General features: G+C 40.7%; 1 protein-coding gene across 1 annotated transcript in view; it reads right to left on the bottom strand.

Annotated features, from left to right (window-relative positions):
• eif4g3a (eukaryotic translation initiation factor 4 gamma, 3a) overlaps nucleotides 1-14733 on the bottom strand; it is a 53532-nt gene that overhangs the window by 7620 nt on the left and 31179 nt on the right. Inside the window, 14 exon segments of the mRNA XM_008306267.1 lie at nucleotides 191-303; nucleotides 656-882; nucleotides 1004-1121; nucleotides 1869-1959; nucleotides 3889-4010; nucleotides 4315-4453; nucleotides 6672-6776; nucleotides 8598-8834; nucleotides 8997-9143; nucleotides 9650-9847; nucleotides 10178-10333; nucleotides 10664-10783; nucleotides 12520-12644; nucleotides 12934-13222. Coding sequence (XP_008304489.1) covers nucleotides 191-303; nucleotides 656-882; nucleotides 1004-1121; nucleotides 1869-1959; nucleotides 3889-4010; nucleotides 4315-4453; nucleotides 6672-6776; nucleotides 8598-8834; nucleotides 8997-9143; nucleotides 9650-9847; nucleotides 10178-10333; nucleotides 10664-10783; nucleotides 12520-12644; nucleotides 12934-13222 — 2187 coding nt within the window.

Below are 14733 nucleotides of genomic sequence, written 5' to 3'. Positions count from 1 at the left end.
TGTCCAGGGTGTCCCTGCCTTCACCCTAAGTCAGCTGGGATAGGCTCCAGGCCCCCACGACCCTAGTGAGGATTAAGCGGTGTATAGATAATGGATGGATGTTTGATGTGAATTAAAACTTTAGCACCTAAAATCGCTGAGCTCAGGTGCTATTAGCTTTACACAAAGCTGATTTTTGGAATCTCAGTACCTTGTAATCGTTTATGTGCAGGAACTCGTCAATAATGGACTTGGACTTCCTCTCAATCTCCTCTTCAGACAGGGCAGGTCTGTCTGGGGTCTGGACCACTGGCTCAGGTTTCACTGTCAACATACAAACAAGAGTCACAATTTTGTCTCTCTGCCTGAAGATTTAGATCTTTTCCTGATCTGCTCTGATTAAATCCCCCATAAACACCAACTTACTCTGATCTGGTTTTAATAAATCACAAATTCACAATGCTGGGCACACAAGGCTGACTAAAAATAAATCAGAATTTAAAGCAATCTGGAAGGAAAAGCAGGGCAAATTGAAAAATCTGCACATGCAGAAAAATGTAACAGTATTTTTTAGAAAGATTCATTTCTTAATGTCTGTTTGCTGTAGCAATTGTTTTTACTTCTTTTCACTCAATCAAACCATGTCATCTGCCCAGTCTGTGCAGCATGTCCTCACCAGGCTCCCTGACTCTGCTGCGCTCCGGCTCTGCTTTATCCTCCGTGACACTCGGTCTCCGGGGCTCAGCTCCCTCTCGCTCTCGGTCTCTTCGTGGCTCCTCTGGGCTTTGACTTTCCAGCAGCTCTTTTGAACTGCCTCCCCTGACGAAGGGTCCGGGTCGTGACGCCGGCGGGCCTGAGATCAGGGGTTTCTCACTGCGCTCTCTGCCTGAACTGCTGCGACCGCTGAGCGGGAGGGAAAAGCAAACAAATCAGTCATCAGGATGCTACTATGCATGAGGATCTCCAAGACAAACTCGACAGAAGGAAAGAGCAATGATCAGGAGGAGCTAGATTTGCCTTTTACCTTCCCAGAGGTCTCCTGGAGTCATAGTCTGGATTCTGTGGAGGTGTGGTGGAGGGCTGAGGCGAGGGTGTGGACTGCAGTGCAGAGTAACGGTTGAGACCAGCTGTCCGTGACAATTCTGTAATCAGGATAATATAAAAAACATATATAACCAACAAACTGAGAGAAATGATCACAGATGACTAGATTTAAGTTCAAATCAGTCAGAGGGCTAAATTTGTCAGTGTATTTAAACTTTAAATTGAATTTAAGGAAAAAAATTCTTCCGTAAACTTAAGGCTCAAGGTATGTTTCAAAAAGTGTCCGTTTGATGGTTGAACATTGTCTGAAATTAACTCCCCTACAGCTTCCTGACAATTTGATTGACTTTCCCAAACAGACAATCTAACATTCACATTCTCCTATTCCAGCAACTGGTCATGTGTGCGAAAATAAGAAAGCAAGGAGGGATTGAACCTCTTTCTCAGGCTGTGTTTTCAAAATTGAAAAAAAATCTGCTCTTGAAGCATGTTGGACATCCTGTTGTCTAAACTTGAGTGTTTGTGGCTCGAATCTGACCATAATACCCGATTATTTATAAAACGTTTGATTGTCAAACAGTTTAAGTAGATGTTTAATGTCAACACGTCATCAGCTGACTAAGAGAGACAGAAAGATGAGGGATGTTGGAAAGAAAAACTGCCAAGTTTGGAAGTCTATACTTATCAGTTTTGGTGTTTTGATTTAGAGAATGGGCCTCTGAGAAACAAGATGAAAAGTCGTGGACTGTGTGAAGAACAGTGCTTTCGCCATGTACTCAGTTCTGTGTCATTTCTCTGAATCTTGCTCATGTAATGATGTTTCATCTCACTCTGTGCCATCTCACCCGAGTCGCTGGCTTTGGCTCCTCCACTGCTGCCCTTCACCCACGTGACTTGAGCCCGTGGGCCCAGTTGGATCTTCTCATCCATTTGAGGCTGCAGAATCAGTCATAAAACACAAGCTTGAGTATTTTTGCTTTAAACAATGGCACAATAGTAAAAAAAAACATGACAAGGAAATATAACACCCAGACTCAAATCTACAGACACGTTTCTCCCTCACTTTAAGCTCTCAACAGGCTCAGCAATAAAACATAAGCTTCTTTTTTAGCATTGGGCCACAACTGTTATTCAGTTCTTAAACAATTAAAAGTAGCCATCATACTGTATCCGTACTAAACAGTTTTTTTTTTAAGTGAAAAAACTCAAAGGTGGAGTTAATGAGTGCCTCCCTCTGTGTTCAAATAACAGTGACGGTTGACAGAGTGCTACCAGCAGGGGGAGCTCCAAAAAGACAAAGAAAGAAATGACTGTTGTTGCACAGCAGTACCTCACACATCCAGCAGGGGGACAAAGTGGATACACTGCTGAACATGAAAAGCCTTAAAAAGAAAGTGTAGATCTGATGAAAACTGGGAAAGTTTGTTTACACAGCTCAGTTAAGATGATCCACAAGATTCATCTATGTGGCGTAAACAGTTATCTGCAGCGTACGTAAACTTTCCACTGAGAGAGGGCAACAACCTGCTGTAAGCAAGTGTGGGACTGACATTGAAAAAAAAATTAATCAACATGAGACAAACTTGTCAGGACATGAGAAGCTTCCACACCAATTTATCTAAGTTACAATGCAGACCTGACAATGTTCAACTGAGATTGAGTGTGACAAATACTACAGCAAAAGGTTGTGTTTGGTCTGGCAGGGATCAGTGATAGGTTTTTAATCAGTGGTTATTTCTGATGTCATCACTGATAACTGTTGACAGGATGGATGATTTCGTAGTCCGAAGCAGCAACATACAGGCTTTTATCGAGACATCTACGTCAGACATCCACTGGTACCTAAGGGGTCTTTTCATAGCCAAATAACTCCACTAAATGTCTGGTCTGTGTCACATCATTAACACATATTAGTCACTGAGTATATTACGTGCACCAGCGCCCCTCTCATGAGTATTATCTTGGGAATATTTATAATCAGGGTATGATATCACAGACAGGAAACATGCTTATCTGTACACCTTTATGATTTTAACATCATGTATAATCATACGCTTCTGTATCACCTCAGCAAATCCTGACCAGGTTATTGATTGTACATTAATTTTAATTATTTTTAAAAATACATTACAGCTAATATGTGTGATTTTTTTTGTGACAGAAACACCTGTATGCGCTTTACAGCATTAACAGAACCCTGCAGTTCAGCCAATAGCAGTAGTAGAGGTGAGAGTCGCTGCAAAATAGTTTCTGACATTCATCACACTGTGCTTGTGGCACTCACTGATGCGCACTGTCACATCAGTAATTGCGCCTCGTTCATTTTGTGGCTCTGTGGGTCACTCACTATCACCTCTGTGCAGTCAGAGTGTACAGCAAACCTACACTGCCTGAAACTGTAATACTGTACTGGTAGAGCAGCCGGGGAATTTTTTTTTAAATTTCATTTTAATTTCAGGGTGCCTATCATCACAACTTTTGTCATTTTATCTTCAGCTTAACTAATTTTTACATGATTTAAAAGAAGAATGTTCCTGTGCTCACACATACACACTGTCCTGGTTCCAAGATTTATTCTATTTTATGACAATTTATGTATTTGTAACCACCAGATATGCAGCCATATGAGCAAATAAACTGTTTGGAGCAGCAGTAGACAGCAGTTTCAACTGTTTGATGGACTGCAGTTCCTCTTAAGGGTCCTTGCAGTAAAACGTATCAAGACATGAGAGGGTTTGATTAAATGCACGAATTGAACGACACTGTGATGTAAAAATGTTGTATTCCTCATATTAGGCTGGTTGCGCTGTATCCGCCAGCTGAAGCCTATTTTTGACCACAACCAGCCTTGGCAGCATGTCTCACCTTCGAGATCTTTGGGATCTTAGTGGGGTCGATGGTCCTGCTGTTCTTTGTCATAGGCACAGTGTTCCAGGTCTCCTCTCTCTGCACACGCTGATCTCTCTGCTCTCTTTGTTCTCGCGGGTCTACAGGACCAAAGGAACCCAACACATACAGACAGAAAAACAAGATTAGTGCTATTTTTTTCAGTCAAAATAGGGGTTGCCAGGTTGACATGTTTCACTGTATCTGCTATATGTGGTGAAATATTATAGGTAAGTTAACAGATGGGAGGGAGTAGGGGGCTTCCTGTCTGCTGTTGGGCACAATAGCATCTCTGCAGGCTATAGGGACAGGAAGTCTGCCTGTACGCTTGCAGGCTTCCTGAGTCACTGTAGCTGTGCCGATGTGATTCTAAGCCTTAAAGAGGATTTAGACTGCAGGCCTGACCTGGCCGTCTCTTGCTGTCCTTGGAGAGCAGCTGCTGGTGCACTTTTCTCTGCTCTTCCTGCTCTTCAATCTTAGCCTCCTTGTGGATCTGTTCGATGGTTTTTGGGCCCTGGTCGGCTCTCCTGGACACCCAGTTGTGCTGGAGGAAAAAAGGAAGTAATACAGTTACTTCCCAAACTGAACCAAGCATCACATTCAGTAGGTTTAAGCTGATTTCTTGATCTGAGCCAATTTAAACGACAGCCCAAATAATTTTCAATTTCTCTTGAGAATATTTGCCAGTTTCATCAGATGTCAATCACAGAGGAAAATCACCAATGAATCAGTCAGTGATTACCCCTGAGAGGCAGACGTGCTAACAAGGGCATCGGTTTCAAATTGCATGACAACCAATAATTTGCTATTAATATTTGTGCCTGTCCGTGACACTGATCATGGAGGTTTTGTTTTTTAAACAAAGTGGATCCTTGCACAGCCAAAGTAACCTTGCTCATTTTAATTTCAAATTTGACAGCAGCGCTGCACAGCAGGGCTCAAGTCGGTTTCCAGTGTTCTGTATTAGACAGTGACATTGATTCGAACAGCTTGTGTTAGGTAAAAGTTAAGGACGGTGCTTAGTTTAATCAATGCAGATGTTTCTATTGGAAAAGCACAAGATGACATGCGTAAAGTCATTCACTCCTTGTTTGTTTCTCTTTCTCTCACACCCTACATTTGCTCACCAGTGTTGTGGGCCCAAAAAGTATTTTCTATTATTTACTGCTTTATTTAGGTGGGAAATTATGATTGCATGTAGAAAAAACAACGCATCTGATGTAATGTATAAGGGGCATCTAGCTGAAGCTAAAATTCAGTCTTGCTGGGCTTCTAATTCAGGTTAAAGCAACAAAACAGCTAAATTCTTCATTTCTGAACGAATTCCGTACAAATGAACATCATACTTTGCCTAACTTCTCAGGTAAAAAAATCCTTTAATATATAAATATAAATATAAAAATATCTATCTTTAAAATATATATATATGTATGTGTATATATATATATATAAAAAATATGTGTGTGTGTGTGTGTGTGTGTGTGTGTGTGTGTGTGTGAGTGAGAATGTATGTATGTATGTGTGTATGCATGTGTGTGTGCATGTGGAAAAGATCTCTGAGCATGCATTGTGATAAAGAGAATCTTTTCTAACTTGAAAAAAATGTAGGGAATGAGAGAAAACATACAAAACGGAGTATGCTGATGATTGTGTTTACCCATATGTATAAATCTGTAGGTGTCAAAGCGGTGCAGTGTACAGGAACAGAATGTGAACATATGTGCAAGGCAATATCAATGGTTACACAGAAGCCACTAAAATGTAGAGCAGACTATTTTAATGCACTCAAAGTAGGGGTGAAATATTTAACTAATTACATGAATATAAATGTTTGTTTTTGCAGTAAAATGTCGGACTTGACCTGAAATGGCCTCTTTTTAATAAAAAAAAAAAGAAAAATTACCATAAGTAACAGCTGTCTATATGGCTGTCTGGTGTCATGACTGTTGTATAAACTTTGCTGAAAACACTTAGACTACATGTGCACCTGCTGCCGTTCACAGCGCTCTCTTGACACAGGCTGGCCAGTTCATCAGTGTGTCCCTAACATGGCTGAACCTCTGCTCAAACAAATGTCAAGAAGCACAAATATTTGTGTAGCAGGACTCTCTGAAGACTAAGTCATCACATTTTACTGTGTTGTTTAACATCGACAGAGTTTATCAGGATCAGAATGTACACAACAAAGTTAATGCCAGCTTATAATGTTTGTGGTATACTGAACTAAATACACACTGATGTCTAATTAGTGGAAGAACATAAACACTGACAGCATTTTAATCATGTGCTTTTTCTGTGCTAATTCACTACTTTAAGCTGTTTATGAACGCCGTGCTTACTATACTGATGTTTAATGTGCTTTGGGTGCACACGTCTAAAACATTTTACAGTATTAACACAGGTTTATTTCCCCTTCAATAAAAACCCTTATGTGTTACAAGCAGAAATAGGTGATCAGCACCTCAGTCAACAAGCGCATAAACAAGAAGGTGTTTTATATGCTTGAGGCCAAGGTTTGCTTCTGTTCTACAGCGTATTTTTCAACACGTTTCTCCCATCAGCCTGTCTGAAAATGTGTTAAAATTCAATCCCAAGATGTGTAGTAGATACCAATTTAGCAGAATATGACCATGTTCCAGGAGGTCAGAGAAATCAATGAAATAAACCTCCGTGGGAAAAAAGCAACATGAACCTCGCCCAGGCATGATGTTGGACTCTCTACATCTGTGCAGTGAAAACAAATATCAGAAGCACACACTCACCAATCTCAGGTCTATAACGTCCTGTAACATAAACCGTATCCGAGATGACGTCTTCCTCTCCTTGACGATTTTTTCCATCTGATTGAAATATTGATCCATTCGTGGCTGATGAAAAAGAGACAGAAAAGGTTCATTTGAGACACGAAGGTTAAATTCTGTACGTCTGCTTTCGATTTGATGGAAGCAGGTTTCAGGGACTTTTCACATCATTTTATTCCATTGACTGATTGTTCAGTTTATTACTTGGAGCAGCAGCTATCCAGACCGCCCAACATTAAATTGGAACATTTTTGGATGCAGAAGAACAAAAACTGTCATAACCCAAAAAGAATGGGCCAAAATCAATGTAATAGCATGCCATTAGCACGGACATGATTAAAAAATTATGACATTAAAAAGGATGAAATTCATCTGAAGGACAAGATGGTTCATTTATGACCAAATTTCTTAGGATTTAATGTATAAAATCTGTGCCTTTATGTTGGTAAACACTGTAAAAATTTCCCAGCAGCAAACGAAAAGGAAACAAAGCAGATTTAGGTTGTTATGTTAACTTCATGGCAGTTTCTCTGCTGGATAAAAGGTTTTCCTTTTGCAAGGTGACTGGTAGATGGCAAGGATCAATCCACACATCACAGTGCAACAGGGACAGAGCAGAAAGGCCTTTAGGTCAGTTCTGTCTCTCCAAGCATCTGAAGACTCTTGCTGTATCCAGCTGTGAGTCACTGATGTCTACAGGAGAGCCAGTCAGACAGAACAAAGCAGAGCATCTACTGTGGGGGACACTGTGGGGATATCCCCGTTTCCTCATAACCTACATAAACAGGTTCTCCTTTGCCTCTGGAACTGAATGTAGCCCAGCTGGTGTGGGATCAGATCCCACCAGAACCCTCTCTTTCATGTCTATCAAGACTGTGTTGGTATAGATCCGAATCACCTCCAAATTCACTTCATTTGCCAAGTAACCAACCAGTGCACGGGAGATTATCCTGGTTGATATTAGCACAGGCATAGAGACACAGAGACATCAAAGTGTTGCTCCTATGGCATAAATATAAACTATTCACCTTGTGAAAGAATCCCTGCAAACACAGTCTGAATTCTTTCACTTTCATTTCTGAGTTTCCTAAGTTTTTACTGCAGCGATATAAAAACATCAGGCTTGTTCAAGGTCCTACCTGGTGCCAGTGCACCTCTAAATATATAATGCACAGCTAGACTGTGTGAAGCACATCACACCAACAACCGTCAGGGCTGAGCTAGGATGTATGAAAGAAATAAATGCAGCATTACTGCATGTGACAATCGTATCCCTAGTTAGTCCTAATTTGTTGCTAAGAGTTAGCTGAGAGGATTGATACTAATGCCAAGTCTGTAAGCAAAAACATGGCAAAAATTCATTTCAACTAGCAGATGGTTAGTTTAGCTTGGCAGAAAGGCTGGAAACAGGAGGGAAGAGTTAATATGGCTGTGTCCAAAGGTAAACAAAAACATCTGCCTAATACCACCTCTCAAGCTCATAACTGACACACTAAAGTCTTGCATGTTTTGGTTTCTAACTTTTTGAAGTCTCCACTTGTCTCAAAGAAAATACTGTATCCAGCTAAGAAATACTCCAGCACATAACTCTGTAAAACCATAATGTGTCATTTTTACACCTTGCATGTACATTTAATAGTATGGAATAAATTAAGTTGGGCTAGTTTTCTCCTCCTGTTTCCGGTCTTTATGCAAAGCTAACCCCTCCCCCTCATGCTGTAGCTTCATCTTTACCAACTGGTTTCAATCTTCCCATTTAACTCTGAAAGAAAGCAAATAACTACATTTTCCCAAACGTCGAGCTCTTTCTTAAAGGACAGACAATGATTGTCTTGAGTGCCAGCTACTCCTGCCTGCTTATTACATCAGTTTTCTTTCCCAGCTCACCTTGGCTTTCTCAAAGTCAAGGTCCTTGCCGATGGTGGTGAGCAGCCTGCACAGACACTCCAAAGATTCCTCATCGTGGTTCTTTAGCAGCTTGACCACACAGTCATGCATGATGGCCTCCGTCAACATCTTTAGCTTGAAGAGCTCGCCAATGAATTTGATGTTGCCGATGGAACGCCGTCGAGCCTTGTCCTTGGCTTCCTCTAGCTCCTCCTGAAGCCGTTCACGCTCCGTCGCCTGAAGAACACAAGAAAATATGAAGCATTTGCCAGGGAAGGTATTCACAAAACCTTACTGGCAGAAGTGAAAGAGAATTAGGATTTTCATTCTCTTCCCTGTACTAAAAATGATTTACAAAGGAAATTGTCAGTAACACTCGAGTAATTCATGGACGCATACCGATGCAGCAGAGTCCAGCTCTTTCTGCTTCCTCTCAAACACCACATCGTCCACCTTGTCTTTCTCAAACTCCTTCTGGCAGCGGTTTAGCAGCAGCTTGCGAAAGTTCACTGTGGTGTTGGGTTTGTCTGTCATCTGCACTTTGAGCTGCACGTGAATGGTCGACATAGTAGCAGAGGGTAGCGAAGGAGAAACATAATAAAGAAACTTTAGCATGAAGATCATCACGAGAAGAAGTAAACCTTGAAAAAAGGTTTAATCTTGAACACCCATTCTTGTGTTTAGCAGACAAGACCAAAATAGTTTTCTGCAGGTTATACTGAGGGACAGTACTACACTAAAAAAGCATTTTTTAAAATCTAAACAGCTATTACATTATTTAAAAGATGGCTGTATATATAGTGCAGGCTATACGTATTGGTAGGATTACAAACTCTCAGGATTTTCCCATGTATTTTTAACAGAACTCTTCTTTACAGGATTTCATTTTTTAGTCTCCTGTTTTAAAGTTGACTGATCCCACCAATAAATCAGACTTCAAATTTCACTATTGAAGTTAGATAGACATAAATCTGCTAACACTATCAGGGTTGCCTATGTCTTTTTTTATCCTAAAATCACCACACTTGACTCATGTTGAATGGCCGGCTTACCGTGGCGAGGCAGCGGCACATGTTTCCATAAGCCACAGAGAAGCTGGGCTCATCGATGGCCTTCTCAAAGACCAGGTCGATGACCCCTTTGAGCCTCTCTTCTGTGTCGATAGTCAGGTCTGTCACCTGCTTCATCAGCTGGTTAAACTTCTGAGGCGTCAGCTTGTTCAGGATGCTTCGTACCTTCCTGAAGAGGTCCTGTGGGGAATCAATAACAAAAATAGCTAATTGGTCAGGTCATTGATCAGTCACTCTCTTTGGAGACTAATCTAAATACATCATTCCAAAATACCTCTGCATGCAGAGTCATTTCAAACTGTGGTAGGTTCCATCTAAACATTCATTTTGACATTAACATTTTTTGCCAAATTCGACCAAATGGTTGAATTTATAATATCAATCTCTTCAAATCAGATGGATTTTACAAGCCATTGATAATGAAGATCAGTCTGATGCTGATAGTAAGTTTTTGTGCATTTGTTTGTGTGTGGCATTGTTGGTGCTGCATATGTGTATATTTGCCCCTGCCTGTGTTTTCTGTGACTCTGGATCCTCTGCGGGTCCCTCCCTCTTCAAGCCTGGTTTCCAGGCATTCTCTGATTTTTTCAGCTGAACATCATCATTGACTGACACGTTCATGATGATCTTCCTGGGTGGAGGCCTCCTAGCCCCAAGGTTCAGAAGCTGTGAATGCAATGAAAGAAACAAAGAGAGAAGTCAATACTCCTGGTGATTACAAGTTGCATTAATTAATAAAAAAAAAAACAGGAATAAAAATTAAACAAAGCTACATGTATATCAGGGAGCTCCTTGTAATTTTAGCTGCAGACAATCCTCTGCCAGAAGACACTGCCAATGCTGATCAAATTGTCTATAGGAGCAGATACACTCAAATATGTTCCTGCACTCGATAAGGGTAATTCTAGTCAAACAAACGGACACTAACAGAGCGTGTGTGGTTTCTTGAATGACTGTGGCAGGTTGGGAAAGTGTTCAAGTGCATGCGTGACTCACTGCAGCGCCTCGTCCTCCGGTCATCTGCCTCCCAAAATCCGCGAAAGCAGGTGTGAAATCAGGTCCTCTGGAAATAGTTCTGGAATCTACCACTCGAGATGGCAACTTGTTTTGGTTAATCTGTAAGACACATAGCATACATAATACATCATCGCATGCACACACATGATGAGCTGAACAGCAGGGGGAGCAGTGATTCCCTGGTAATACTGGCAACAGGGCAAACGGAGTCAGTGAAATGAGTGTGCCAATGTGTGTGCATGAATTTCTAACCCAGTGGTCCTTCAAAGGTGACCTGCTGAAAATGACAGTCATACTACATTACCAGCATTTGGTTTATGTATTTTTTACTGTATTAGTAATAAATTATGCTTGGCTTGTTCAGCGGGCCATTCAGCGAGAAATGTGAGAGCCAGATGTGGAAGGGAAGGACGGAGGAAAGGAACGCAGGAGAGAGTGAGATAGTTGTGGGGGAGGAGAGAAGAACAAATCCATCTCTTTGTCTTTCAGCTGTCCTTGACTTCCTCTCGACTCTTTTCCAGTGAGATTTCACTTTCTCCCACAGAGAAAATGAGACTTTGGGATTGTACCAATCAACTGTTCGCCAGGCTGGTTGTTCTTTTTGGAGAGGTGGGGGAGGGGCATGTACTCTTAACACTGCCAAATGTGACATAATAGCAATGTGATTTTAATCAAAACAGCATTTCAGTGGGCCATATGCTCCACCCATACATATGTGTGGATGTGAGAAGCAAACTAAACTGGTGTATCAAGGATCCAGTGCACACAATCAAACAAACGAAAACAACGTCTGCTATTGCCTGGTACTATGTGGCAATAGTGAAAGATCCAGTTTTATAAAGAGGTTGCTCAAAACTAGAGATAACACTAATGGTTATTTTCATTATTGATTAATCATTGTCATTCAATGGCCTAATTGCTGAGTTATTAAAAGCTATAATGAATAATCCCCCCCAACAATATCACCAGAGCCTGAGGTAAGGTTTTCTAATGGCACTTGTTGTCTAACTACCAATCTAACACCCAAATGACATTACATTTATGACTGTTATAAATCTTCAAATTTGAGAAACAGAAACCACACAATGTTTGACGTTTTTGCTTTATAACTGACTTAAACAACTAACTAATGATCAAAACTTTTGCAGATGATTTATGATGAATCAAGTAATTGTTGCAGCTTAAAAAAAACAACAAGTTTAGTGCACATATGCATGCATTTCTATTTACAGAGAAATTGCAAGCAAAATAGACGACTGAACAACTACAACTCTTAAGTAGATTATTGACAGGAAATTATTGTGCAATAACTGTGTTGATCAAAAGTCAGTTTTTATAGCAAGAACTATGAATATTTTTATCTAGAAAACTGTTTTGCAATGTTTCCTGACATTTTTATGGACCAACAGTTTATTAAGAACATTATCAGTATCAGATTAATTGACAGTGAAAAAATAATTAGCGGCAGCCATAGAGAACAGATCAAGGAAATTCATCAGGCACTTTCCATTTTAAGTGCTACATTAAGAGAAGAGTTTCCCAAGGCACCTGCTTACCTGCTCAGGAAACTGAGATGAGATAACATTTCAAGTCATTGATTTAACTAAAGGATAGAAGTTTTTTTATCTGTGCTGTGATTATCCTTCTTTCCTGTGGATCAGTGGCTTTTTCTCTGATTTATGCGTTGCTATATTGTCTGTGTTTGCTACAAGTCAAAGAAAAATTGACACCAGGCAGACAATAAAGTTGATCTATCTATATTTATCACAGTACAATTATTTTGTCTAAATGTTAAGACTTCTACAAGACTGCAGTGCTATCTGTCCAGCACCTACCTTGTCCAGCACCACATCACTGATCGGTGGAAGCCCCTCAGGCTTCTGTATGCAGGCAGGCATGAACTGGAAGCCCAACAGGAAGTCCCTGTCATACTGACGCTTCCCACTTGGCTCAGTCAGGTCTGAACCGCCAAGCAGAGTTTGACAAGGAAGGAAACAATAATAAAAAAGCATAAATAGACACAAAACAACGGCTGAACCGGAAATAATTAGAGCAGAAGGTACACTGAGCAACTTCATACGCTAGCAACTCTAAAAGGCAATAGCAGCTATACCCAAAATTTGAATTTCTGTATACAGAAATAAAACGTGGGCTTTTAGGACTTGCTGAGATTAAATATATGGTTTGTTTTTACAATTTTGCCAAGGTTAGCTAAAAAACTTTGCTCGGAAAACTGGAGTCCTCCTGACCTTCCATGTCCTGCGGAGCCCCTGTTGAGTTTTCCTTGTCTCCAGGGGTGGCGCCACTGTCGCTGCTCTCCGTCTCCGAGGTGTGGCCTGCTCCGTTTCTCATTGGCTCCAACTCTGCCTCACCATTTTCCTCTGGAGTGGTGGGCTTTCCGTCAGCCTCGGGGCTACTAGCAGGAGCAGGAGCAGGGGCGGAGGTGAAGACTGATGGTAGAGGCACCTGGCTGCTGCTCAGAGCCGCTGACTGCAGGGCCTGGTCTCCAGTAGGCTGATCTACTGGCTTGGGCTCATCCTGTTTAGAGGAAAGATTCAATTATGAAATACATGACTTGTTTCCCCAATAGCTGTTCTTAAGCAAGGTAGTACTTTTTGCTCAGTGGTTGATATTTTGCAGCTCTCTCTGAACTTCTTGTAAAAGTTTAAAGTACAAAAAAAGAGAGACCTAATTGTAAAATAAATATCTGGCAGTGCAGTGCATATGCGTAACACAACCAGAATGGTAATTCACAAAGAAGAAAAGAGTAAAACTGGAGCTCAATCATTGGTGGCACAGAGTGAACAGGCCTAACACTGGTACAATTTTCTCTACACTGTCCTCACAGTCATTTAACTATAATTTAAAAAGCCCAGTCTATTCAGCAATCCTCATCATGTAGAAGCAACACTATCTGTGCACAGTGAAAAAGCACAGGCAGAAGCACTGAATGCCTTCTGACTCATCCAGCAGGATGATTGTGATTTCAGCTACATCAGATCCCTACAGCTGAATTTGGTTGCCAAAAGAATTGCAACAATCAGCCAGATTTTGCTTCAATATAAATGTAAATGCATAGTTAGTATAGAGGGATTTAAACCTGTCACTGTCAGATGATGTATGGGATTTAATCTTCAAGCTTGTTAGCTCAAAATCCTCCTGTGCTCGTCATTGTTAAGGTCATGCATAGGGCTCATGTGGCACCACGGTTTCCTTAGCTTCCCTTTTGACAAGGTATGTAGTCTTACTGAAGTAGAGAGATGCTGTTGTGTTTGTCTCCATCAGAATCATGAATTTATCAATTTCTATAGTCATTTATTCTACATGGGTCATTCCATTTCAAATCATCAAATTTCTGCTTGACAATCTCTAAACTGCCAGAACTTTTAATGGCATATAATTGATATTTATAAAGATATTTGTGAAATTTTAGATGGATAAAATAATAAAGTGTTGTTTTTTTGGGGTGGGTGGGTGGTTAATTCCCAGTCAACCCACTTTAAGCACATTTTTTCATGCACTGAACTTTGAAAGTGTTCAAAAATGGGACTTTTCATGAGGACATTTAGAGACACTGAACTGAAGTGGACCTATTTATGATTAAAACTACCGCCAAGTGGCTTCCTATATATCTTTTTGGAATATGTTAAAAAAAAGAAAAAGGCAAAATTTGTAGAGTTTGTTCAACATAGACTAGACGGAGCCATCCATTTGTCAGTCAGTATTTAGTGGTGCACAAACTTTCCTACAGCAGCAAGCGTAGAGTGAACCAATAAAAGACAGGAAACGAGAGAGGGGCACGCTGACTTTACATACAGTGGGCTGGGTGTGCAATGAAGATGATTGATAACTTCTTGCTGTCGCTCTTGGATGATAACAATACCCCAAAGTCATTTACGTCTGTTTCCTTCACCACACATGTGGAAACATTTTCCACTTGAACTACTGCCCACATTTTGCCTTTCCTCTTCTCTCTCATCCTCTCTGCCCAACAGACAGGAGTTAGTTTTGCTCCAAAACAAAATACCAATTATTTGGGAAAAAAACAA

The sequence above is a fragment of the Stegastes partitus genome, unplaced genomic scaffold (assembly GCF_000690725.1).
Source record: "Stegastes partitus isolate 25-593 unplaced genomic scaffold, Stegastes_partitus-1.0.2 Scaffold3637, whole genome shotgun sequence".
Taxonomy (NCBI): domain Eukaryota; kingdom Metazoa; phylum Chordata; class Actinopteri; family Pomacentridae; genus Stegastes; species Stegastes partitus.
Note: the sequence above shows the minus strand (reverse complement) of the source record. Positions and strands in the feature narration are given on the sequence as shown.